General features: G+C 40.8%; 3 protein-coding genes across 16 annotated transcripts in view; 2 read left to right on the top strand and 1 right to left on the bottom strand.

Moving 5' to 3' along the window:
- Positions 1–67: 67 nt before the first annotated feature.
- Positions 68–12,108, bottom strand: LOC120810106 (protein tyrosine phosphatase type IVA 3). Of its 4 annotated transcripts, none has more exons than XM_040164381.2 (8): positions 6,827–7,177; positions 5,666–5,705; positions 4,099–4,580; positions 3,185–3,322; positions 2,895–2,987; positions 2,653–2,783; positions 2,185–2,259; positions 68–1,935 (listed from the first exon to the last, which is right to left on the bottom strand). In XM_040164381.2, the coding sequence occupies exons 4-8, from the start codon at positions 3,290–3,292 to the stop codon at positions 1,818–1,820; spliced, it is 525 nt and encodes a 174-aa protein (XP_040020315.1). In that variant the 5' UTR covers positions 3,293–3,322; positions 4,099–4,580; positions 5,666–5,705; positions 6,827–7,177; the 3' UTR covers positions 68–1,817. The 4 variants fall into 4 exon arrangements, with proteins under 4 accessions (XP_040020315.1, XP_077951431.1, XP_077951430.1 ...); XM_078095305.1 differs by lacking the exon at positions 6,827–7,177 and adding an exon at positions 6,508–6,604; XM_078095304.1 differs by lacking the exons at positions 5,666–5,705; positions 6,827–7,177 and adding an exon at positions 11,897–12,108.
- LOC120810094 (protein NDRG1) lies at positions 7,984–18,709 on the top strand. 2 transcript variants are annotated; one of them, XM_078095303.1, is made up of 12 exons: positions 7,984–8,148; positions 15,397–15,502; positions 15,789–15,909; positions 16,048–16,110; positions 16,215–16,275; positions 16,531–16,617; positions 16,707–16,763; positions 16,891–17,057; positions 17,187–17,286; positions 17,396–17,431; positions 17,534–17,585; positions 17,898–18,709. In XM_078095303.1, exons 2-12 carry the CDS (start codon positions 15,439–15,441, stop codon positions 18,119–18,121), a joined length of 1,032 nt encoding a protein of 343 aa, XP_077951429.1. In that variant the 5' UTR covers positions 7,984–8,148; positions 15,397–15,438; the 3' UTR covers positions 18,122–18,709. The 2 variants fall into 2 exon arrangements, with proteins under 2 accessions (XP_077951429.1, XP_040020295.1); XM_040164361.2 differs by lacking the exon at positions 7,984–8,148 and adding an exon at positions 14,820–15,116.
- A 2,388-nt stretch (positions 18,710–21,097) lies between these two features.
- LOC120810078 (focal adhesion kinase 1) overlaps positions 21,098–26,232 on the top strand; it is a 47,246-nt gene continuing 42,111 nt past the window's right edge. For 5 of the 10 annotated variants that reach the window (XM_078095290.1, XM_078095296.1, XM_078095291.1 and 2 more), the window contains exon 1: positions 21,106–21,390. Coding sequence is in view for 4 of the 10 variants with exons in the window: in XM_078095286.1 (XP_077951412.1) it covers positions 22,898–22,934 (37 nt within the window). In the remaining 6 variants the exon portion in view is untranslated. Of the gene's footprint in view, positions 21,391–22,786; positions 22,935–26,232 lie in introns of those variants that run through there. The other 5 variants (XM_078095286.1, XM_078095284.1, XM_078095285.1 and 2 more) reach the window with 2 other exon arrangements.

Genomic DNA, 26,232 nt, shown 5'->3' with positions numbered 1-26,232 from the left:
GCTCAAAAAAAAAAAATCATATCGGCCTTATAAAACAGACGGAGAAATTAAAGAATACCTCCTGAAATATAGGGACAATAACAAACCCTTTATTAAACAGTGCAAAAATGTACAAACATACAGACATTTACAGCATTTGTTTGTACATAAGTAGTTTCAGCTCCGGCCAGTCCAAAAGATTAACAATGGCTACAAAAAAAACACACACGCATTGTAAAATAAACACACGCACACATATGAACAATTTAACTGCCAATCTGTTAAACTTTGAGGTAACGATGGTACATTATCTTTCCTCTCACCATCTTTTCTTCAATTGTTAACCCTCTGGTTAAGTTTATTTCTTACAAATTATTGTTCATGACATCAGATGATGAGACTATCACAAGCAATTAATAATCCATAAAAGGTGTATGCTCCACCGTCGGCAAAAACTGAATCGATTGGTTACACGCCTCATTCGGGATCAATACAACTGAATAAATACCACCACACAAGAAAATATGTGTAATATACTGTAACCTAGTCTAAATGATGCCCATCATTATTAGTGCTAGGGTTTGACTCATATATCATCTGTGGATTAAAAGTGAGACTGACTCTTTAATGGAGGAATTACTCCCTGACAAAAAAAAGATTAGAATAAGAAAACACTTTTTCATACCTTTTTCAATTTCTTTGAAACTTTTTTTAGTTAACATATTAGAATGTTTAACCCTGACCTTTATGAGAATAAAATAGATATCTTATTTAATATTATTTATAATATTATTTACAACTAGTTTACATCGCTCTGTATGTGTAATGTACCATTAAAGGTGAATTATTAAGAATGACCTAATTAGGAAGTACTTTAAACCTTTCTTCAAATCAGCTGCTGCAGACAAAAATGTTTCTTTTTGCAGGTGTCAGCAAACAGAGCATAATATAATGCACACACTGATATGTAAACACATAACTTGAGCACAATGAAGTAATGGTGCAACTGTAACAAAACCAAATGCTTTATGTCTACTAGATTTCTTCATTTAGCACTTTTGAACTAGATTTAAATTTTGTAGCATGGAAATTAGCTCTTATATCTGCAATTACACTGAGAAAAGACACCAACAGGAATAACGTAAAAGAAAGAATACAGAATCTACACAGAGTATTGACATTATTTCTCATTAAAAACACTGAGCTACTTAACTGATTTTAATCCCGTGTTTCCATGTGTTAGGATTTTAACTCTTTGTTAGTGTTTTTCACACATAAAACAATTAGAAAGAAAAAAACAATCAAAGAAATACTGCATGTAATTTCATACTCGGATCATGGTGAAGTTTAAACTTATTGAATATCAGTACAAAATCTTAAAATTCAATGGTATTTTCTCAAAATAAACGTTATAATTTAAGGTTTTGAAGGCCATAAACCACACCAAATCTGTTTAGAGGTCCACATAGGAGCGCCCGAAGGATTTTTTTTATGAAAACAATCCCCAAAACATTTTTGGGTATTTTGTGTTTGCAAAAAGTAATTTATATTTTATTTTGGTTCCCTCGCCCATCTTTTTTCTGTATCTTTTTTAACTGTAATATATCTCTCAAATCTTGAATATATTGTGACAATGACGTCCCAATAAATGAATCAGGAGATCATCACAAACAAGGGAACAAAGATGGGTTCTATTAAAACTGGGGCCAATCAAGCCTGTAGACAGAAATCTTTCTTTTTGACGGTGACACAAGGCCTGTATGGTTTCCTGAGATTATTCGTCGAGTACCACAGGCTGTCTGTCTGTTTGTTTGTTCGTTAGTGTTTTGTGTATGTGTTCACATTGTGCAACATTTGTTCTTTTGTGCATGAGAGTCTTTAAAGCGGAGTCTGTGCTTGGATCGATATTTCTCCAGGTAGGTTAGCTGTTTACTGTTGATGGCTCCACGGCGCTTCCTGAGACACACATAAAGACACACAATGTATGATGGAAGTCAATGGTATAACCCTTATTTAACCATCTAGATCTGGATGAATTCAATTTTAACTTCATAAATTTGAGTTTGTGGTTTTTAAAAGAGGTTTTTATAATCAATGTAAAGCACTTTACATATTACAAAAATCTTTATGGTTTACAATATATCACAATCCAAATAAGAACTTGTTTGTTTTTAATATTTGTCTTTTTTTGCATGATGAACTCACTGTCTGATGAGTTGAATAGCATCTTCATACTTCATCCCACTCTCTATCAGAGCCAAGGCGACCAGCACAGGAGCCCTGCATGCATGCACAGACACACAAACACACACAGTCACCTCCATGTCTGTTACGACTGCTGTCTGAGTAATTACCCGCATCTTTAAAAAGCTTTGATAAGGCCGTATGACAGAACTAGAATCTGTGTGTGTGCAAAGTGTCCAACACGTGCTAGAAAGATCAATGCCTTCTGAATTTGGTATCAAATGTTGTTGTTGTGTACAGTGTTATTATATATATTGGGAAAAAACACAATGTGACTGTAATCCCTCCAGTGTGACCTAGTTTTACCAGAAACTTTCTCTACATCTTAATCCCTGTTGTGCAGCGTCTCCTTGTCTTAGATTCGGTTCAAATACAAACAAAAACAATAAAATAATGCTTTTCTTTTCTCCTTTTTGGTGTGTCTCTCACCTCCCGAGGCCAGCCACACAGTGAACTGCCACGCAGCATCCTGGCTCCTCCTGAAACTTCTTTTTCAGCAGACTCAGCCAATCATCCACCAGCTTCACCGGGGGCGGGGCTCCATCATCAAACGGCCAATCCTGAAAGAAATGGGAACTGTTACAGTACTTCTGGCACGCTGCGCTTTGGTTATGTCACACTAAGTCTGTGTCTGTGTGTGTGTCTGTGTGTGTGTGCACGCGCATGCTCACCACCACAGTGATGCCGTCTTTCTCCAGCGGTGTTTTGTCATACGTGGTGTCACAGACGCGGACAACTGTGGTGGCGCCGAAGCGCTTCAGGTCCTGAAAGTGTCAAAGGCGGCCGGACATCATTTTCTCAACTTTGCTAAAACACGTAGATCAATTGAATAACATTTTCAGCTTGCACGTCGTTGAAAAGGAAAACGTACAGTATATACATGAGGTATGTGTATGTAATCTCTCTCGAGCTCTTCGGTGTACCGATGGGAGTCTGTCGAGGCACAGACATGTTTTTTTACCTCTATGAAGGAGCTGAGTGTGCTGTCTGTGGGGTTGTGTGTGATGAGGAATCTCATGTTCTTGTGGCACAGTTCAACCGGAGCTGGTCGGTTCATGTTGGCCTGCATGACCTTTGATATCGCAGGTTGACCTCTGACCTTTTAATGATGGGGAGAAATGTACAGTTTATTTCTAGGAATTTAACATTTCAAATATCTGAGACACATTTTGTGTACATTTTTAAGATCCTTAGATATTTGCTCAAAAAACACAAAACATGACACCATGTTAAGTTTTCCCCAGAAGCTAGAGCTTTAACGAGATCATTGATGGCTGATTTCCGTTATTGAAAATGTTTTAAATGCAATCAAACCTGTAACATAATCGTGCGACTTTTCACAAGGTCACATATTAACAGTCCTATGTTAGTCTCATGTAACGTAGAGTGAGAAGAGCACATCTAGAACAGGGACAGTGTTCAAAGAGGAATGCGATGCTCCACCTCAGCACAAGACCATTAAATATTTGATCAATTACCCCTGTGTTGATCCTGGGAGGGTATTTTGGGATACAATTGTAATGTCAATCCCCTTAATCTGACATTACCTAACCCATACACTGACACGATTTACTATTCACTTTTTATGTACAAATTACTAAGAAAGTGGTTCTTCCCAGCTCAAGTAACACCCAAGAACACATGAGAAGCACATCAGGCCACCTTGTGTGTGTGCGTGTGTGCGTGTGTGTGGGCGTGTGTGTTTTTTCAATGCAATATTTTCAGAAAAAGACATGAAATGAAAGCATTCCTGTAAATAAATCTTACAAAAGCAGATTTTAGCTCATACAACTCTCTAATATGGAGGAGTTAAAAAGTGTCGGTGCATCACCATGTGTAGTAAAGCTCAGGTGACCAGTCAACTCTCACGTTTACCTCCAGCTATTCCAGGTAGCTGCTGTGTTTGGAACTAATATCAAGTCGTCTTTAGGTGATTCTGGACTTCTTGTCTCCTCGTGAACCTCCACTTGGGATACTTTTTTTATCCTTTAAGTTTTTTCTCAATTCCGAGGTCCTGTTGTGTTGGGTACAGTTATTACCCCATCGGTTCTGTAGTCCCGGATGCTACAGTGTCTCTCTGTTTCTATCTCTCTGATTGTCTCTCCTCCGGTCCCTCTCTCTTTCGCTCCTTGTCCCTCAGTAGTTCTCTCTGTCCTTCTGTCTCCAGTTGGCTTCCGGTGGCGAGGCTCCACGTGTTACCCCATGGGCTGGCTGGTTCACAGGGGTGAGGGCTGATGGTCTTTCAGGTTTCAGGGCTGCAGGATTGCATGATGCAGCTTCATCCCAGATAGGCTCTAAAGGTGTTGAGCGTGGCAGTAGTCACCACTCCGCCGCACAAACTCCATCAACCAGCGGTTCTAAATGACAAACACACAGACAAAATTGAACCCTTCGAAAGCATAACTCACTACAAATACAACATCATTAATTCGGGATTTGTTCCATTGTTCTGAAAAATCCGCAAAATATTCAAATGACAGGAATATGGAGTCCTTTGGGACAGTAGCTGTTTGGCTGATGCACAAAGAGAATCCCACACATTAACATCGCTGAGAGCAAAACACTCAACTAGATCCCGACTCTTCGCTGTCTTTGCGCCAAAATGGTGGAACGAGCTCTCTGAAGACACCAGGACCGCAGAGAGCCTTCACATCTTCCGCCGCAAACTAAAGACACACCTCTTCAGACTCTACCTCGGCTAAAGACTAACAAATTGTGGCACTTAAATTGTACTTTTAACGCCACCTATCTATAGCAAATTGTAAATTGGCTTATTTGAGGAAATTGCACTTTCTTGTTTCTTGTTCTTCTGTGTTTGTACCCTATGGTGGAATGCACTTATTGTGAGTCGCTTTGAATAAAAGCGTCAGCTAAATGACATGTAATGTAATGTAACATGTGCATATATACAGCTTTGAATGCATTGCCATTGAACTTAAATAACAATTGTATAGTATTAGTTTAAAAGGATGAAGTTAAATTGACTGATTCTTAATTCTATTTGCCAAATATAGAGACCACTATGCATATATTCAAGAATGCTGATATTTACAAGTTTCCTAATTCTGCCTTGCTTTGACATGAACATACACAATGATGTGTGTGCCATAGTTAATGTATAGGAGGAAGTAAATGAGGACATGGTCTGTGGGACATCAGATTCTGTCTTGAAAGGAAAAGTACACTGCTTGGAATTACTCTACTTGGTAAGAAATCATTTATCAGACAATAAAACTTTTGATAACCTGTAGAAATTATTTTTAGGTTATTATCTACCTACTCATGTTCCCATGTTGTCCAAATATTTAGACAAAAACAAAGTAAAGGTCGGCGGTACTTTGGCTAATCCAGCCTCGACTCTTCATCTCAGCTCTGACAATACACTTACCACACACACACACACAAACAGGCACACACCCTTTATAATCACATGCCGACTTACTCTTCCAGGAGACTTCAGTCTATTCCAGGTTGTTGATTATCTATAATTAGGAATTTATCCTGTTGTTACCACTAATCAGGATAGACGTCATACATTTTCCATCCATATCATTAGAAGTGTAGATACAACTTCTTGAATGAATTTAATATGCCATTACAGTTTTGACAGTGTCATGCAAAGCAATCACAAAATACAACTCTACTGAGAATAAAAGCTATAATGTTGCACGGACACAGACAAGACAAAGCATTGAATGCACTGGAACTAAGATACAGGCAAGGAATTAAAAAAAGATCCAAAACATCTAAACACAAGACATATTTGAATACTCTTCACAAGTAGTGTAGATATTTTAGGCACTAAGCTGACATCTAAAGGTGAGTGACTTCGTATAAAATCATATTAAAGCATAAAGGAACATGAGGTAAATAGCAACTGCAGCAGTAATTTCAATTAAAACTGTGAGGCAGAGCTTCTCTGTTGCCTCAGAGCGCACTTTAGTTCATACAAACAGGTGCGTTGCCAGTTGGTCGCCTGACTTCCTGGATGTTTCCGTGTCACAAGCTGGACCCAAAGAAGTTAAAAATGGATCTCAATTTTATTTTAGAGCCTTGCTAGGTTGCCAAACCTTCCACAGTCCTTGCGATGTGAAACACGGTAATCTTGCAGGTTAGTAGTAAAGACAACAACAAGGCAGGTTAGTAGTAGCCTCAAATAGGATCAATCCTGTCTGCACATTCACCTCCGTCGCTTTCTAGTTGACAACAACAGTGGAAGTCACTCTGAAAAAGAGGATATGCTGAATGCCTAAATTTAGATTGTTTCTGAAACGGTAAACATACAGTCTTCCCTCCTCGCCTCAGTGGACAACCGCTGAACAGAAACGTCCACAAACCACCGTCAGACCTGCAAAAGCATGCAGTAATCCTTCAACAGAGTGAGTGATGACCTACAACCAGCTGACTGCCCGTTATAGTAAACCCCTGTAGACACAGAAGACCGGCAGCTGTATTTATAGCTGTGTCTATAGCAGCAGAGTTTGTGGAAGAAACTGTATATAATGCTAGATCAGCCTTGTCTTCTCACTTTCTCTTACAGTGAAAAATGTGACTAGTCTGATCACTGTATCTAGTAACATATCTATAAAGTGATTGTCCTTACCTGCTATTCAATGTCATCTCCACCCGCTGGCTGAATAACGGTTCTTCTGCCTCTTCCTCACAGAAAAGCCGATCGGCTTTTAGTCTTTTAGTTTTTTTTCTGCCTCTAGAAGCTGAAATGTCTGTCAGTCAACGAGCAGAAAGGGGAAGTCTTTGTGCAACAACCTGTTGCAATGCCTGACTGTATCACCGAAGCCTCCCTGTGCCTCGCCGGCCTCTCGGTATCCACTGCGCTGTCTTTACCGTGCGTGTCTGCTGGTGGCTCTGCCTCGCAGCGCTCTGGACCGAGGATCTGCTGTGAGCTCGTCTAATCAGGCTGAGCAGCCATCTGACCCTGACAGCCCCTGTCACTACCAGAACACTCCACAGTTAATGCTCTTAGAGGGAGAGCGGAGGAGCCTCACCCCCCCCCCCCCCCCCCTCCTACCCTCCTACCCTCCTCCTCCTCCTGTGCTCTTCATCCACTCGACTCCTTTTTCCCCCCCTCCCCTCTTCCAGGGTAAAGACAAGGTGCCGTCTTTACCCTCCTCTCCTCCTCCTAAACCTTCCTGTAGGCAGGAGGACACGAGGCTCGGTGGACGAGGCGTGTGGTCTCACATGCAGTGCAGTGCACAGTAACACAATCACAGATCAGTTCATGTTTCTCTCGAAATGAAGTAAAATAACTTTGAAAATAAAGGATGAGGTCCGATGGATTGCTCCTGTCATGGCACGTCTGTCTGGACCCTCTCTTGTTTTCCTTCCCTCTGTCCTCCCCCCTCTCCCTCCTTTGCACCAGCTAAAAATAGACTGTCCTACCAGACAGATTGGACAAGTAAAACCTTTGAGTACCAGTTCATGGAATTGACTTTCTCCTTAGCGTAACAATAGTCTCCCGTTTATTTGTGTTCCTAAAGTCGAACTACTGCGTGAAACTGTTTTCTTGGTGAATCAGTATGTAATAAAAGAGGACAAATTGCAGTGTGTGTACAATGTGTTTCTAAACTGACATCATTAAAGCAGGCTTCCAAAAGATCCATGCAGCCTTGTATTTGACTTTTTAATATTTTGTTTTTCCCGATTTGTTGACAGGTTGAGGGTATGGATACGTGAGTGCAGAGTCACGAGGAAGTCATACGCAAAGACGTCTTAAAGCAGAACAAGCCGGGGCCTCAACGCACTATCAATCACTCTGACATGAGTTTTCACCCACGCACAGACCTCTGAAGAACGTCTCCCAATAGCTAAAACAACTTGAAGCACACTACTGGAACAACAAAAACCTGGAAACAACAATTTCCAGTTCATCACATTCAATTTTGAGCGTTCAAGATCGCTTATTGCGTAAGTAATTGTCTGTGCGTGTACATTCTCTCAGGACTGGATCTGTGTTTGTCGCGTGCATGATGGCTCAGTGTTATCTCACTCCTTACTCTCCTTATAGCGATTCATTTTCTCTCAACATTTCCTTTCTGGGTTGTCAGTGATAAAAAAAAACAAAAGTAATGATCATTAGGTTTTCAGAAACAAATCGACTGTGTGAGAGATTAAAACCTCCAGAGCAAAGAAGAACAAGGGAGGCGACTAGTTTGCCTTGATGTCATTCTAAACATGGAATAGAATGGAGGTGAATACGGCTTCTTCCCACATTGTTCAGCATGTGTATCTTACACCTCTTAAAGCACAGGCTGATCACCTGATTGTAAACATGGTCACGAGAAAAGGGAACAAGGTCATGGCATGCAACGAAACATTTTAGTGAGACATTGAGATTAAAAAGACAGTTTACCTTGTACAGTAAATACAACCAGGGTCATTGAGGCTGGCTGCCTGTATTTCTTTAATAACTATCTATAAAACGAGATAGAAAGGGGCTCCTAGGAGAGCGCAGATCTTCACCAGAAGTGTCTGCAACAACCCAGTGTACTGTTGAATAAAATGACAACAAACCCGAATTGGCTGTCTGCATAGACTTGTGTAGCACGCACACAAACACCACTGATTACCTCTCATAGTCATAGAAGTGTGGACGTAATGTACGTGAAAATGTAATTTTTCAATAACATGACAAAAATATTGTCAGTCATATTCTTGAAGTGGGATTACGCCTTTCAGCAAATTCAGATGTTTTCTTCAGCTAAATGGTAAATGGACTTGTATTTGCACGGCACCTTTCTCATCTCGAGACCACTTTAATGTCAGTTTGCTTTGAAGTTTGCTTGAAATACTTTTGAATCCCAGCCCAAATACTTCAGACATCCCCCCTCTGTCTCAGTCTTGTAAGTGCACACACTCTCACTTTTAAGGCTTCATCTATCTGACCCCCCTGGGGAGGAGTCAGCTCCAGTGGGACCATCTGTTTTGATACTACCAACAGCATTGCACTGGCCTAAACAGGTTTGCTGCAATGTTTTCTGGAAACGTGAGCTGACACCCTGTAAGTCAACTCTCAGCTGGTCGTCTTGTGCTTTCGACTGAGCCGAAAGAACATTTTGGGTGCCGGCTTTGGCGTCATGAAAGCAACGGTCTGCCCTGCCAAGGCTCCACAGTCCTTTTACCTCGGCGAAATGTTAAGCAAGTGTTCAAGTCTTGTTTTAACGACCGAAGCGCCTCTAATGGTTGTGAATTATTATGTTTAGAATCAACTGCCAGATTTGGACTACAGCAGAAAAATATGAGTATGGATACGTGATGACCTTGTTCTCTCATATCAAACCTTCCAGTGTGTGTATTCATTTCATCCATACAAACGTGAGTCATGTCAAACATCCTTTAAACTGTGTGTGTGTGTGTGTGTGTGTGTGTGTGTGTGTGTGTGTGTGTGTGTGTGTGCGTGTATATTTGATGGGGCCAATAAAAAATACTTTTCTCCACGAATCAAAAAACAGTTCACGAGTTCAACGGATTGTCTGTCAAGACTATGCAGCCAGGCTATGACAGTATGTTATGTTAAATTAAACATATGCAGTTCATTTAATTTAAAAGGCATATTATGAAGGTACACTGTGGAAATGCTCAAATAAATGTAAAAGTCCTGTTCTGAAAAATTTACATAGTTAAGGGCAATGTTTGTTTTCTAGTTGAATTACTCTTCTAAAAAACTGTCCCATTCACTGTTTATTCTTAGTTTGATGTTTTGGAATTATGCTTACAACAGCACTGAGGATTATGGTGCTATTTGAACTCATTCTTGAGATTGTTAAATCTATAGCAATGCACCATATTACTGTACATAAATGCATTATGTGTCTGCAACTTTGCTGTTGTGTGAGAACCACGTAGTAGATCAAAAAAGCCAACTGTGCCTGAGCGAAGAAAAACAGGCCTGTTTTCAGATTTGTGAGGATTTATTCACCTATTGACCCCAACAACCATTGGGCCTTTAAATAGTTTATTCATATGAAATAAGTAAGAAAATGAATTCCTTACTCATGAAGGGAACATTTCATCCTTCAGTTAATCAGAAGATAATCATTTTTTTGTTTTAATTTCACTTTACAGTGAGTAGCTAAACATGAAGGCCAAATTTGGTGTTGTGGAAAGTATAACATTTTTCTCTGAAATGTTGTGGAAGAGAAGTATAGAGTTGCATAAAAGGAGATACTCAAGCAACCTACATGTACGTCTATAATAAAGGAAATTGTTACACTCTTAGAGTTGACAATCCTTTATTTATTATATGTCTTATTATCCGTCCATCTTTAAACTACGAATATATGGTCAATCTTTTTTTATAAAACCTCGTTGTGACTACTGACGTCCATAGGAATTTCTATGTAATTCACTCCTAAATGAATGACTGATGAATGTTTAAACCATGTTAAAGTACCCAATCACAAAGTGCAACCCCTCCCCTGGACTAGTTTGTAATTCTGTCCCTCAGGCGCACTACTCGTGCAGCAGTGTGAAATACTATGTAATCCCCAGAGCAATTTAGAAGAAACTGGATATGAAAAAGGGTTTCTACTAGCCGTTTAATATTCATACTGTAAGCTGCCATGTTTCACACATATGGAGTGCTTAAAGAGGCGGGGTAGAAAACCAGCACCATCCTGCTTGTTAGATCGTATCGTATTTCAGGGGCTTCCTGTTTTGAGCCATGCTAATATTTTGTAGTTCAACTAGATTACTAGAGTAAACAAATGATTACTGTATGCCAGTGTTACCTATACAGCATCCCAGTTTACAATGAGTGCAGGTTGCAATTGATTCGGAGGGATGTTATCTTGCAGGTGTTATTTATATAATATGATACAGGATATTCAGATAAAAAAATTGCCACTACCAACAGTGCCACTAGATGCATGACTTTTATTATTTAAAGCAGTGTTTCCATAAGAGCCGGAACCCCCAAGAGGAAGTAAAATGACTTGTAAGGGTTACAAGTAGATAACCAAGATAGGATAACTTTAAATGTATTTATATTTATGTATGTATCTGTATGTTTTAGGCTAAACTAAAACTAAATCAAATCAAAATCAAATCAAAACATAAAAAGGACGGGAGTAGACGGGAAATTCGAATGGATCTTCGCATTACTTTTAATTTTGTCTACGGTCAAATTTTTAAGGCTAAAAATACTAAAATACTACACCAAAATACTAATGTACTTAAATATATTTTTCTAGCCAAGTCATGAAAATAACACATCATACTGTACCCTTCAAATGTCATAATATACAAGAAAGTTTATAAAGTGCAGGTGTGTTTGTGCACATAAACACGTACACATCTTCAGAAACATGCTTACAGGAAAATGCACACACACACAAGAGAAAAATCCAATACATACTAATAACACACAAGAACAACAAACACACACATACTGTACATACACAAAAAGAAACACACACACACACAGTCAAGCACGTGGCGGGTGGCAGCAGCTGCTGTGCGTATAATTAGAGTTTTTGAAAGCTGAGAGTCGGACAGCAGGACATTCACCTGCAGACTGAAGAGTTACCATGACAACCGGCTGTCAGCATGACAATACAACTTTACTGTGCCAGCAATATTATACATATATGTTGCAGTAAACCTTCAGCACTGAAGATTAGGAAGAAAAAAAACAGGTAGTGTGTGTGTTACGTACCGTCATGCAGCATAGTGTTACAGAAGCAGGAATTACTCGTCACCAACAAGACAGAATATCCAAAACACATGTGCAACAGGTTATACCGAAGGTTCAAAATGATACATGGGACTCAAGGATCACTTCACCATATGCTGATTATTCTGGCCTTCAAAAGTCAATTTCCATCTCACCGTCCAATCCTTCTGTTTTCAAATAGACACTCCCACACAATATTCAAAACAGACAAAAAAAATGTGTGTGACTTCCCTCAATATCTCATTGAACATATTTAACCTCAGATGTGTGAAATTCAAGTACATAGTGCCAAGTAAAAATTACTTGATATAACAGTCATTTCAAAAAAGTGGCTTGTCAGGTAAAAAACAAAGCTTGGTGTTGATATTGTGAGGCTGCTGTACATGCTGCCAGTTAACACGCTATATGCAGAAAGTCAACACTCTATCCCCATCTAGTGGCAATAACACACAGGTGCAGCATGTGCTGCTCCATGCTTGGGCAATGTTGTTACGGATCAAATGCAGCTTCATATGGCTATTTTACAGCGGTGGGGTTCGTAAAAGTACCGATACTGACAAATACTGCAGGGACCTGAGATTGTTAATACTGGCTTTTCTTCATTTTCATGTCTCTTTAAAATAAGGAACGCAATAATCAGTTGAAAAGAGTACAAAGTACAGTGGTTAATGGTGCAATAGGGTAGCAGGCCCAAGTTTACTTAGGGTAAGGATGATGTTAAAATGGCTTTGGACTAACGTGAGTAAGACCCATCTGCTGTCTTCAGCCGTGCTCTTCAGCCACCACTAAATGGATTAAACCTCCCTCAGCTCTCCGGGGAATATTTTCTGTGCCAGAGACAATTGCTAACTAAATAAGCCTGCAGCATGCTGACGGTCACGATGCGAAGGAATCCGTGTTTTATGCAGGCCACCTGACTTAGCGCTAATTCCCACCGGCCATCTACGTAATGAACAATTAAGCAGTTACACTGCACTTCCAGTTGCAATTTCACTGTTGTTTCACAAGGTATGGTCTTATATACATAATTGATAATATTTGTATTTTTATCTTTATTGTAAGTGCTAAATTAATCTTTTCTTCACCTATTTCATTTTTTGTGTTGTCTTTATTTTTAATTTGTTTTTCTTGTTTATTTGTAAAAAAGGAACTGTATGTACAGCGTGTTGCCAGTAAGGAAAAAGACAGATGTGCGTGTAAGAAAACATGGTCAATAAAGCTGATTCGGATTCGGATTAATTTTCCCACCCTGATTTTGTGAAGCTAATCCCAAAAGAATTGACCTGCTGCATCACAAGGGATATATTTGAATAGAGATAATTAATGAATAATCAGCCCTGCTTCCATGTCAACTTTTATAAAACAGAGGTCAAGATATTTTGACAAAGACGTAACTGTAAGGAATGTCAACAAGTGGTACGTCGTGCAATAAATCACTTGAGGTCTCATTCTTAAAACAAAATCATGATCCAGAAAATGCCGTATGAATTTAGATTTATAACACCTTTCATACCTGCATACCAGCGTTAAATACCAAATCAACCTTTAAATGTGTGCAGTTGTTTCAGACTCATATCCCATATATGTCTCATTCTGGTAAAACACGGGGAGGAAGAAGACGTATGGACTACCGAGAGGAAGAACACTTGTGGCTTCACAATTCTTCCATTCATGCCATGGTTGTCAAACTCATTTTAGGTAGGGAGCCACATGCTGTCCACTTTGATGTCACGGCCGGCCAGATCCGGCCCGCGGGCCGTATGTTTGACACCCCTAATTTATGCAGTCCTTGCAGTGTCAGTGTATCTCTGCAACATAAGACACTTTGCAATGCTTCCAGATGGTTTACACCGTTTATAATTCAAATGTGCCAAGAGGTATGTACACTAGTACAAGCGGAAATAAAACTGCTGGAAAATAAGAGCAAAGCAATGTGTGATATAAATGAGATTAAATGTGATATCGTCAAATTAGTTTTTTGCAGAACATTTGCGTGGGAGGTGGAACGCTCCTTTTAGTTTTATGGAGGGGAGCCATGGTCTAAACTCAACTGCTGTGTATCCAAAAATGTATTTGTTTATCATTAATTATACAACTTCAGTTTCTGTCCTGTGATGTGATGATTAGATTATACTTTAAAACCATGTAAAACAAACAATCTAACATATTTACAGGGTAGTTTTTAGGTATCAACTATAATTCATAAATTTGAAGGCTTAGATTTATTAGTAGGACAAATATACCATTCCATCTTTAAAAGGGCTTCACAAATTAAGTTAGAAAGTCAGAGCTTTTTAGACGTACCTCTTGGTTTAATTAGTGCTACGTAAGAGCCACATCCAAATTAAGTTAATGCACTAGTTAGCAGGAGCGTCGAGGTTAACTGAGCTGCATAGGACTGAATGTTTTGCTGAGAGGAACAGATGGTTTGCTGAGATTAGACAGCTGACCTGCTAACAGCTTGGCTGAACGTGTTGTGATTCCACTGAAGCCTCACAGCGAAGAAAAACAGGCTTTATCTTTGATTTTAATGTTCTTAGAAATCATATTTGCATTTAGTGCAATATTTTACGCTACATGGCACTGGTCTGGTTGTTTTTAAAAACATTTCAGGGTTGCGTATGAAACACACAAATATATTACTTAAAGGTGACTTTGGAGGAATATAAATTGAATAGATATTGATAAATAAATTGAATGATTATATTTAATCACAGCTGGATATTTTTGCTCAGAGTATCTTAAGATGGATGAAAACCTCGCAGTTAAGATTTGGGTTTTTGCAGTGTAAGATCTACTGGTTAATTCCCTTTTGGAGTCTAGTGTTGTTTCTGTGGGAATGCAGCAGCCGGAGGTCAGATTAAAACAGGAAGGGGCCAGTTGGCCACGTGTGAGCCAGGTTGGAGTTACGGCTTAGGGGCAGATCATTGTTGGGAGTATATATAAACCAGCTCAAACAGAAAGCGCTGTTGCTCTCAGGACGTCTCATTCTGCAGGACTGGCAGTGTCGACAAATACGATTAAGGACAAGAAATAATTTGCTTGAGGAAAGAGGAATTTAAGAATCAAAGATCAGCACGGGGCTGCTGCTCTACTAATCTACTGCACATCTACTTCATATCTGTTTGTGGTCTATTCTGTATCAGCAACTATGGTTCTCGAGGATAATGAGGGTGACTCTGTTTTTGAGACCCAGATCACTGTAAGTATCCCAGAGGGCTTAAGATAATACAGCTGTAATCCTTGTGCAGTTACATGACTTTCACCTTCAATATATATATGTATGTGTATTGTCAATTAGATGTCATATTACGAAGGTATACATGTAAGTTCTGTTATATATAATATTTGTATTATCTGGTTTCAGTTAAAATTAAAAAGATGAATAAACACTGCTCTAATGTGCTAAAATATAAACTAAATGTTTTTTATCTTAAGACAGGCGAGTGTCAATTACCTGACAACGTGATTTATTCCTTTAGGAGGAGCATGTGGAGACACACTATGGGAACGTCCACTGCATCATGACTGGAACTCCGAAGGCAAACCTGCCTGTCCTCCTGACATTTCATGATGTTGGACTTAACCGTGAGTTCCAACAGCAGAGTGGTGTTTGTTAAGTTTTCTATCCATCGTTACAACTCATCAGCTGGACTGAAATCTATATTATATATATAGGATTTATATCATATCCTCTAATCAACACCAAGCATCTTGCACATTTCAAATATTTACATAATTTTCTATAAATAAATATACATCTGCGTGAGTTTTATTATTTTCTTGTGTCATGTTTTCTAATGTTATATTTCATATTCCTCCCCTCATTTATCACCTAACTTACATAATTATTTCTCCGTTTTTCTTCTGATAGACAAGTCCTGTTTCGATCCACTCTTTATCCACGAGGACATGCAGGAAATAATTAGACATTTGCCTGTTTGTCACATTGAAGCACCAGGACAACATGAGGGAGCCAAAACTCTGCATGATGAGTAAGTTCACTATCTTCATTCTTCCTGGTTGGTGATGTATTTAAATTTCATTCTGTCGTGATACCGCCATAATTTAAAAATAGTAAAAAGTGTGGATCCCACGCCTGCTTATCGCTATGTTGACCTTTGACCCGTCAGATATTCCTACCCTTCCATGGACCAGTTGTCAGAAGCGGTGCCTGCTGTCCTCAAACACTTTGGGTGAGTTAATCTTAAACTTTTTAGTTGTCCTTTCGCGTTGGAATATTTTTAGCTGGCACAGTGGGATGTTCGTCCGTGTGACCTGATGATTTTGGGCTTTGCAGGTTGTGTAGGGTGATTGGATTGGGAGTTGGAGCTGGAGCCTACATCCTGGCTAAATTTGCCGTGAGTCCAAATCTTATCCTAAATCCCGTTTGAACTTGACAGTTCATTGAGGTGAACCCCCCACACCTGCGCGGAGTCACTGATCTTTTCTATTGCCTAAATGTTTCAGGCTGGAATCTTTAACTGTAGAAATTAATTGGATTTTCTAAGTGAATGACACACTTTACAAAAAATAAATGAGAGGAGGGCAGAAAGACATGGCACTGTGGGCAAATGAGCTGTAAAAGTCATATCAGGTCCTTTGTGTGTTTGTAGCTGAATCACCCGGATATGGTGGACGGATTGGTTTTGATCAACATCAACGCCAGCGCTGAGGGATTAATGGGTTCTGTTGCAAGCAAGGTGAGTGGTATTTGTGGTGGGATCGGCTGTGAGCTATTATCTGAATGCAGCTGAATTGTGTAATTGTGTGTATGTTTTGTCTGTCAAAGCTCACTGGCTGGACCCATACTCTCCCGGAAACAGTCATCCCACACTTGTTTGGAAAGGTGAGTCATCAGGCATAATTAGTTACAATGACCAAACAAAAGCGGAAATATCTTTTAAAAAGACGTCAATGTCAGTTCTAAATATGGAATACTGAATAGTTCTGTTTCCATCAAACTGACTTTTCAGGATGAGATTGATACCAACCATGACCTCATAGCTACATACCGTCACCACATCACAACAACGATGAACCAGGCCAACGTGAGTCAGTTCCTCCGCTCTTACCACAGCCGCAACGCCCTGGAGGTGGAGAGGCCGGTTCCTGGAGGAAGCATCAATGTCAGAACCCTCAAGTTAGTGAACATGAACCTTTACAAAGAGCATATAGCAGCAGGAACTTTGTGACGTTTTTTGTTCTGTCGAAGCTTTTTATGCGTCTTACATCTCCTTCATAATTCACCTGCACATCGGTTGGTTCACAGGTGCTCCACTCTGCTGATTGTTGGAGATAATTCTCCAGCGGTAGAGGCCGTGGTCGACTGCAACTCCAAACTCGACCCCACCAAGACCACACTGCTCAAGGTAACCAAACGACTGACTGACTCAAAAAATAACCAAATAACTATTTTTTTAAGTAAACGTATGTTTGTATCAAAGACTGGAGCTTGACTCTTGCCATTTGCTCTTCCAGATGGCGGACTGTGGAGGACTTCCTCAGGTGGATCAGGTAGGCTGCGACATTTAATTGGCTACACCCTCACTGGGTGTAGAAGTCGCAGTCCTGATTGGTTGGACATATATTTAATGCTATTTGTCTTTCTCCATACAGCCAGCCAAAGTGATTGAAGCTTTGAAATATTTCATCCAGGGCATGGGATACTGTAAGTCACCTGTATCTAAATCTTAAATTAGTTATTACAAATGACAAATCAGTACTATTCCATATTCGATACTGTCGTTAGCTATATATATATATATATATATATATATATATTCTTCTACTGTTTATTTCTAACAACCCCATGTCGCTGTAATGAGATAAGCAGTATAACCCTTCACAGGGGTTTTAGAGAATAAGCGGATTTACTCTAGGTTGAATCAATATCGTGCCAACAATTGATTGAACAAGAGGTAACTCGGGTCCCTCTAATGACAAGCACAAACCAGAGAAAACGCCTCTCCTCTGTCTCCAGTGTCCAGTGCCAGCATGACCAGGCTTCGTTCCCGGACAGCTTCCGGCTCCAGCGTCTCGTCCTTCGATGGCTCTCGGAGCCGCGCGCACACCAACGAGCTGCAGCGCGCACGAACACACTCGCGCGGCGCCGAGGAGAAGCGCGGCCGCTCGCACACCGACTCCATGGAGTGCAGTTCCAACAGTGACCAGATCGCGTCCAAGTCCAATCAAGTGGCGTGCTAGAGCATAACTCTGCGCGTGCACGTAAATCACAGCGTACCTCGTTCTCTCCACCCAGACAGCTCCTCGCTGTCGTGCCCTTTACTCTGCACTGTCGTTAGCTGAAAGGTCAAAGGTCGTGACCTTCATGTGACTTTTGCTCTATCCCTCATAGTCCAGTAATTTAACGGTCCTCTTCTGTTTTTCTCTCTCGGCGTTGTGCCCAATATCCCCAGATAATTGGTCTCCTTCTCGCTGAACTGTCGCTGCGTGTCTCTGACTCTGTGTCCTTCTTCACATAGTCCCTGTTGGTGTTCTTTTCTTCTCCGTACTGACCTTGCATCACAGATTCTTCGTCACACTCTGATATTTATCAAAATATACGCTATATGAGGAAATCAAAAAATATGTTTTCTTTGGAAAATGTGTGTCTATGTAAAAACTCAGATGTGTTTCCATGTAAAGGGTAGACTTTGGATGTTCAAATATAATGTTTATTGGTTAAATGTAACTGTGACATCTGTGTGATGTAAAGCAGTAATATGTTCCACATCAATATTGTTACTGTAAAGAGATGTTACATTCAAGTCAATCATTAAAGAGATGTCAGTATTTCTTGTGGTATCAGTCATGGAGGAGACCCTACTGCTGTCACGGGGATAAACCTTGAAACACCATTCAATAGGTGTTATTTATTCAAATTGATTAGAATTAAAAAAAGACAATATTCTCTGATTCTGGTTCTGCAATTCTTTCAGATTGAATTTGGCGAGATAAAGAACACTTCCGATAGCATTGAAATTGGGAGCAACAACAAAAAAACGTCTACTTTGTTGTCCAAATAGGAAAATCCAATTACATCAATCTTTATCTGTTTCATGCAAAGGGTCATTGCTGTTCATCAACATTGTGTTTGTCTGTTTTCGGTGATTGAATTCACCAGACCTCAATTACTGCTGGTGTGATGAGAAAACCGCACCGACCGTCATGATGGTAAAAGGCCTTTCCTGATGCCCATGGGTGTTCTCACCAAACTGGATTGTATTACATTCTGAAGATAAATATTTAATCTGGTTATTTTGCAAAGAGATTGCACTTTCTAAGAACATGCTTTGATGGTATAGTCTGATGGTACAGTCTGATGGTATAGTCTGAGGTGAACTCATTTGAGGCAGGTTGAGGACAAACCATTGTGTACCTCTCCAGATGATCCACTAGACCGCGCTCTCTCACCTCTTATGTTCTCTTTCATTGTGATTCACCGGCAGTCGCTCAGACCAATAACATTCGATTCAAATGTTCAGTCTCTCCTCTGTTTTTAATAATGTGCATAAATCTTTTAGCCATGTCCCTTCCCAGAAGTCTGGATTAAATTGCATTGTATAATAGTTTGTTTCTAATCCCTGTTTTTCCATCCTCGAACAGTCAACTGACATGAGGGCTTTATTCTTTTTTTATATGTTTGGCAATATGGTTTAAACTATCTGTTTTTTTCAATCAAGAAGTTCAACAAGAATTGTGCAAATATAAAGCCAGTAAAGGTGGCAGTCATTCCAAATGACGTCAAAGTATCCATTGTAATTCTCCTTATGTAATCTGGAAACTGACTGTTTTTATATGCGAGCTTTTTGACTAAAACTCTACGAGGTAAAGCCGCCCCAACTACAGTGTGCAGTGGGGTTTTATCCGCATACAGGACAGAATGAAAGTGCGGCCTGTGATCTGCAAATGGCTCATTGTTGATTTACTGTCACCTTTTCTAACATAATAAGTTTTTCCCAAACAGCTGCCAAGCTTTGTGACTGCCACGAGTATGGAGTATATTGCTGGCCCAGCGGACAATGTGTCACCATGACGTCTTGGGTTTTAATCCTCCTAAGTGTCTCCCTCCCTTCCACGATAATTTGAATCACTCTTCTGTTTGCATGAAAATCATTTTTGAACCGAGCATGTGTCTGCAGATGCTGTTTATGGATATCAGCTGCATGCATGTGTAGGTGGGCTTGTGTGTAGGCCCATCAGTAGATGGGATTGTTTTTTTCGGCTGTGACAGCGAGACAGTGGACACATACAGAACCAGCAATGCATAATGGTAGACAGCATCAAAGTCACAATCGTTTTGCTTGTTTGTTCGGGGAGCATAATTATTTGCAAGCTTCTTTTGTTTGGCTTACATTATGATACTAAGATAAATAATGTATGAAAGAAATCTCTCAAAGAGTTCATTTAACCATGAGACAACAGTAGTAGCACGACTGTGGGTTATTATCTTCCCTTTCCTCTTATTGCATGTGCTCCGGTGTAGCTGCACCACAAAACCACCAACTCCTGCAAAAGGCCTTCCTCTTTGGTGTTAATTCGCGACTTGCCCAATGAGGTGGATTTGATAGGTGACGTACCAGCACAGTGGTTACTCGCCCAAAGTGGGACTGACAAAGTGGATCGCAATTTCATTTCAGCTTCACTCAGAAACATGTACTGCAAGGTGAGATAACGACTATTTTATTCATAGACATTAGAGTCCTCCACTGCTCCCTCTCTACAACACGGCAGTTTTGATGACTTACTGCTACTCAGTTACCACGACTTTTCATCAACAATGAGGCAAAGATCAATTATGTTAAACGGTAATAATAGTTGCATGCAGTTTTTATTATATTAATAGCTATTACTTTTGTAATGCAATAAGCATTGGCTTGTTGGGTGTCTCATCATGTGAGCACTGCTTTTTTCCCCATAACTTTATAGTCACGCTGGCCAGTGGATTTCTCAGTTGTGAACAGACTTGTTATTAATTGATAACAATGATTTCACAAAAAGTGAAGGAGCCGCCAACACTATTTACTCATGTTGCACAAACAATAGTTACAAATGACTCCCTGTTTTAACACTAAACACAGTCATGATTCTGATCACACTGTGCGTCTGAAGTGCAAAAATGGGGAATTGTGGTCTGGTCTCACAGAATATATGTATTGAGGAACCGTGCTGTGTGGTGGTGGACACGCAGGGGCCCCTCTCCTGCTATCAGTGAGCCCGGCCAGCTGCAGCCATGTTGGAGAAGCTCCAGGCAGCAGCAGCAGCAGCTAGCAGCTAACGACTAGCGTCAGTGGACACCGGCTACCGGGAACGGCGCTGTTGAGGACAAAAACAGAGACAGGGAGAGGGACTCATAACGGAGAGACACAGCCACGGAGCCGGTATCAACGGGGCTCATTCACACACCAGACGCGACTGCACTGGCCGGAGAAGGCGGCTGGCTGCGGGGAGTAGGTGCGGCCGGGCTGCAGCGGGTGAGTATCGATCCCGCCGGTGGTGGGTGGGTGGTGCGCGCGGATTAAATGGGAATAGTCCACCGTTAGCTGAGCTAGCTTAGCATTAAAGGGAGGTGGGGGACACACACACACACACACACACACACAGACAATGGGGTTAACGCAAAGGCAGTACCCGGCGGGGTGTTTCACAGGAGCCGGTTCCGTGTATCGTGGACTGAATTGTTGTGTCCGCGGTGACGCCGCGCGGTCATTTGTATTCCACGTAGACCGACAGTGGTGCAGTGGGTCGAATCCACCCGTCTCAGTGTCCCCGGTTGTGGGTGCAAAGGTCCCCGCCGAGAGGAGGCTTTCTGTCACGCAAAGAGCCAAACAACGCCGCAACACAACATCTGTTTTCCCGATGAATTAAAGTGTGCGTCTGGGACTCGGGCGTTTTGTTGGACCACAGCCGGCCGGTTCTTACCGAACCGGTGCGTCTCGAGTGTTTTGGGTCGCTTTTCTTTGCCTCCTCCAACCAACAACACTGGATACGCTGCGGCGGCCCGGGTGGACGCATTGATACCAGAACCGGGCACAACCATCCCTTCAGCGGGCTTGGTGGGATTCATGGAGTATTGTAGTGCAATGTCATCATTTGCTTATTTGCTATAAACATTCAGCCGTTTTTTGCTTCAGGGTTTTTGGGAGTATTATGCCTCCTACAGATTTCTGTTTTCCATCCTTGTTTCCTGCCTTTATGTGAGCGTTGACCTCTCACATCCCTGCGCACGCCGGGTCCCCAAAGTTTTCTGATATTTTGAAAAGATTGTGTGCCAAAAGATTGCAGGTTTTCCTGAAAAAGATAGACAGATATAGAGCGTTTAGTGAATTCTAAAGCCATTTAGCTGGCTGGCGTTTGGACAAGTCACTGCCATTGCCGGTGGGTGAACACAGTCACTCTGTACATATTATTCAAGTCGGGTTAATGTTTGCTTGATTGCATCGTCAGTGCAATCGTCATGTTTGTTTTTTTCCTCCTGTGTGGTGAACAGGTCTGCGATCAGATATATAGAAACCCGACCGGTGCGAATAAGTGATCCTCTGCCATCTGTCCCGTGTGATTTGAAATGCAAATTATTTTGTTCATAACGAGGAAGGATCATTTTCACACCCGTGTCGCTCAGACAAAAGATGAAGAAGGGCTTCGGTCTGTTTCTCCTCGCCTGCTCTCCCCTTTGCATCAACTAATCTGAAAAAGCAAGGGATGTGGAAAGAAACATTGATGATGTTGGATCAATCTTTACTGTTATCTGTTGGTTTTTGTCCGTCAGACAAGGAGATGAGATTACTGGAGGCAGCAGCTTTTGAATTGAAACTCGGCCCCCAGGTGCATCGGTCTGAAACAAATCAGTGGGCGGGTGTTTTCCCTCCTATAAGTGCCAACATACAGTACAACTAGGAAGTGGAGAGACTGAGCAGGAACATTAACAGGCGTCCGGGATTTGGCAGAGGCTTTCGGTTCCCATGTGTAGTGACGGCCGACATGCATTTCTGGGATTACCTGAGCTGCACCAATGGAGGTATGGACGCGTGTGGTGGTACTGGGAGAGGGGGGGGCTCTGGGAACGCGTTGGGTCGTGATCGGACTGGTGTATAGGTGCTCTGTGCTACAGGGTCTGGCGGGCTGAAGGGCTGGAAAGGAATTTGCGCTGCTCCCCGCGCTGCAAGCAGTTGCATGTGGAAGCCTCCCAAACAGGTAGAGCGTGGAGCGCAAACAAAGCCGCCGACGGCTCTGATACAGCCCGCTCTGTTCCCTTTAGACAAACCTGCTTGTTTGTATCTAATGCGCCAGATGTGACATTTTCAGAAATGGCACCATTCGTTTGCGTCGGTCCGCCTGTGTGTGTTTTGGTATTTTGCTCACTTGTGCTGTGAAACTTAAAGTGTGCGGTCCGTATGGACTAGTCATATTTTTGTACTTGTTTACCTGCCATTCGTTGTTTTTTTATTATAGAACTGCTGAACTGCTTACCACAAACCTAAAGATGGAGCTCAACAGCTACAGCCGCCACTATACTTATTACCTTTGCTTCAATCCTTGATATTCTTACTGGGAAGCGACTGCCACCTTTTGAGAATTAAATACTGACTGAGCGCTATAACTGAACAACTTGCTTATTCGTAGGAGTCATTTTAACTGGTAAGGTGGTCTTTGAATGTATCACCCATATCAGCTTCTGGTATGTCTTTATCTTGGTATCGTCTTCGTGCCCTCACGATTCGTTAAAATCATTCTATGAATCTGAACCTACATTCACAAGAAAAGTTTTACATTTTAAGATCTTCACTTCCAATTCTCCTATAGTTGAGCGCACAGAGAAACCACTTTAAAACCGACCTTCTCGACACTTTTGGGCAACAACGTCTGGTGAGACCTGTACCATAAACAGTTAGAGATCATATTTCCGAGTGTGTGTATAAATGATACAAAAGGCATGCAGATGGCCGCCGTTATTAGTGGAGTTCGAAGTGGATAAATAAATAAAACAAAACAATGAAATATCTGACAATCAATACTTCTGGGGGAAGTATAAGCAAATAGCTCTTGCTAAAGTCACCTTATTTACAAACCCACATCTAACGTTGAATGCAGATGGTCCTCAAACATTGTGTTTTGTGTCTGTAATTGTTAGTGTATACAAACAACACACGCAGTCTTTTAATTTAAAGGGTGCAAAACTGTGCCTCATGATCTCCGTGAACTTGTGTCGTCTTGTGTACTGCCTCATTTGTGGTTACTTTATTGTGCTGTATTGAATTCCAGGACACTTCTACCCGTCCTGTCCCCCGGGCCATGTTTTCTGTTATCCCATAAACCGCTATAGCTAAGATACCTGATTGGTTGTGTAATATTCAGTGCGAAGCTGGATCTCAGACGCATGTGTACCTCTTTAGTCTATTCTTGCTGTAGTTGTCATTTTTTCAGGACAGCTCATCTCTGGGCTGCCTGTTAAGACCAGTGGAAGTCTGACTGGAAAGGTGTTTTCCCGTACACGGCGTCTCTACCTCGCTGTGTCGTTTGACTTATCCCAAATGGCCAGTTGAGGTTTGAGTGATTGAGTGGGTCCCCCCCTATATTAGACGTTGTCTTTAGGGTGGGCAATATGGAAAAAATCTTAGATGCAAGAAACACTTGCATCTAAAATCCATATGTATCACGGGAGTGAATGTCAGGCTGATATTCAACACATTGGTCTGCGTGGTAATGCGTAGTCACACTGACCATTCCAGGAATCTGACTTACCGATGGAGTCAAGTTAGGAATAGAATACTATTATACAATGCACACTGATAAGCAATAATTGCTAACTAATATATAATATTATAGCTATTGATTATAATAATATCTTTTTACAGTACGGAAACACAGCCAGCGCTTGATTGACTTCTATATTATACACATTAATATACATTATTTGTATTTCTTTTGTTTAAGTTTGTTGGTGTGAAAATGAGTGAATCTTAAGTATTTTGAAAGTGAAAGCAGACATAATAATCAATGACTAGACAACTGCCTGGAAAAGTTTGCAGTTGTTTGATTCTTTTCTCTTTACACACCACAGAATTTGTGTCGGACAGACTTTAACAATACGTTACATTGTTTAAAAACGCACTGCAACAATTGGGATGTCTTTTTAAATTCTTAAAGAAAATCACCACTGGTTACCAAAATTGATGGAGGTAATCCCAAATATCAGGAAGCCTATATATTTAGTCAGGAGATTCACCAAAATGTCTGAACTTCACACATATGAAGAGCCTTATCGCCGCGTGTCAGAAGGCGGATTTGTGTAAAGAAAAAACTGCAAATGGTGGAAATATGTGAAAATAGGGAGGCATAAAGCGGGATATGAGAACGCAGCTAAGATATTGACTCCTCAAACAGCATCACTCACAAACCACATTCATATGATGCACTTTACTAACAGAAAAGCATCACCATTGATTTGAAATAGCAATTCAAATAAATGACTTAAAATAGTCAAATATATAAAGCTCTTGTTCCAAGGTGTTCTATATCTTTTGAGAATAGTTGATGTATCTTTTTTCATTTGTACTCAACAATAGAAAACATTCAGGTAGCAATTTAGATAAACAGCAAATTAATAATCCATCTGTCAAAATGTGTGCTTGATGTGATGGTTTCGGAAATCAGTTTCTGAATTGGACCTCAGTCTGAGTTCTAACTTTTGTAACATTTAGTTGGTTTTATGTTGCATAAAAATCAAACGCTTTATCTAAAAGAAGAACGTGGTGTTCTGTTTCTTGTTGTTTGGAAGAATATCATTTTAGACAGTTGTTGATAATAGACTGTTGATGAACAGATGTGAGGGATCTTACAAGCTTTGTGGAGGATTTGTATTGCCGAACTCCTCAAACTATATGTGACGTCCGCTCGTTTCAAAAACACTAAAATGCAGATGTTGAAAAGGGCCTGGTGTAAATCGGACCCTTCTTTATTTTGGTTCCTTCGTCCCATTAATAAAACAATGTTTTTATCAATGACAGCTAGCTCATTAAAGCCGCAGCTGGTATCGTGGTTACTCTGATGCTGCACCACTATTGTGTTGTGCACTGATGAGCACAGACGGGCTGCAAAAGGCGGTCGTTGTTTGTTCGAGGAAAGCGGAGTTGTGCAATGCTGTTATCGTGGGTGTCAACTGTAGCGTAGCCTCGGTATTTTACAGCCGGAGGCAATAGTTTTCTACTCCGAGTTGGAGAGGGAAAGAAAAAGGCTGCGAGTGCGAGGGAGGCAATGTGAAAGAGTAGGAGGGAGAAGCTCTGTGGAGTGTTTATGCAAGCGGAACATGTTTTAAG

The sequence above is a fragment of the Gasterosteus aculeatus genome, chromosome 20 (assembly GCF_964276395.1).
Source record: "Gasterosteus aculeatus chromosome 20, fGasAcu3.hap1.1, whole genome shotgun sequence".
Taxonomy (NCBI): Eukaryota; Metazoa; Chordata; class Actinopteri; order Perciformes; family Gasterosteidae; genus Gasterosteus; species Gasterosteus aculeatus.
This window is presented reverse-complemented; position numbering and strand designations above follow the sequence as displayed.

Coding starts and splice junctions, on each gene's coding strand:
- LOC120810094 (XM_040164361.2), top strand. CDS start 15,066: ATGGTTCTCGAGGATAATGAGGGTGACTCTGTTTTTGAGACCCAGATC. Junction 17,287..17,395: donor CCAAGACCACACTGCTCAAG/GTAACCAAACGA, acceptor TTGCTCTTCCAG/ATGGCGGACTGTGGAGGACT. Junction 17,586..17,897: donor CATCCAGGGCATGGGATACT/GTAAGTCACCTG, acceptor CTCTGTCTCCAG/TGTCCAGTGCCAGCATGACC.
- LOC120810106 (XM_078095304.1), bottom strand. CDS start 3,292: ATGCAGGCCAACATGAACCGACCAGCTCCGGTTGAACTGTGCCACAAG. Junction 2,988..3,184: donor CACTCAGCTCCTTCATAGAG/GTAAAAAAACAT, acceptor TGACACTTTCAG/GACCTGAAGCGCTTCGGCGC. Junction 1,936..2,184: donor GCTATTCAACTCATCAGACA/GTGAGTTCATCA, acceptor TGTGTGTCTCAG/GAAGCGCCGTGGAGCCATCA.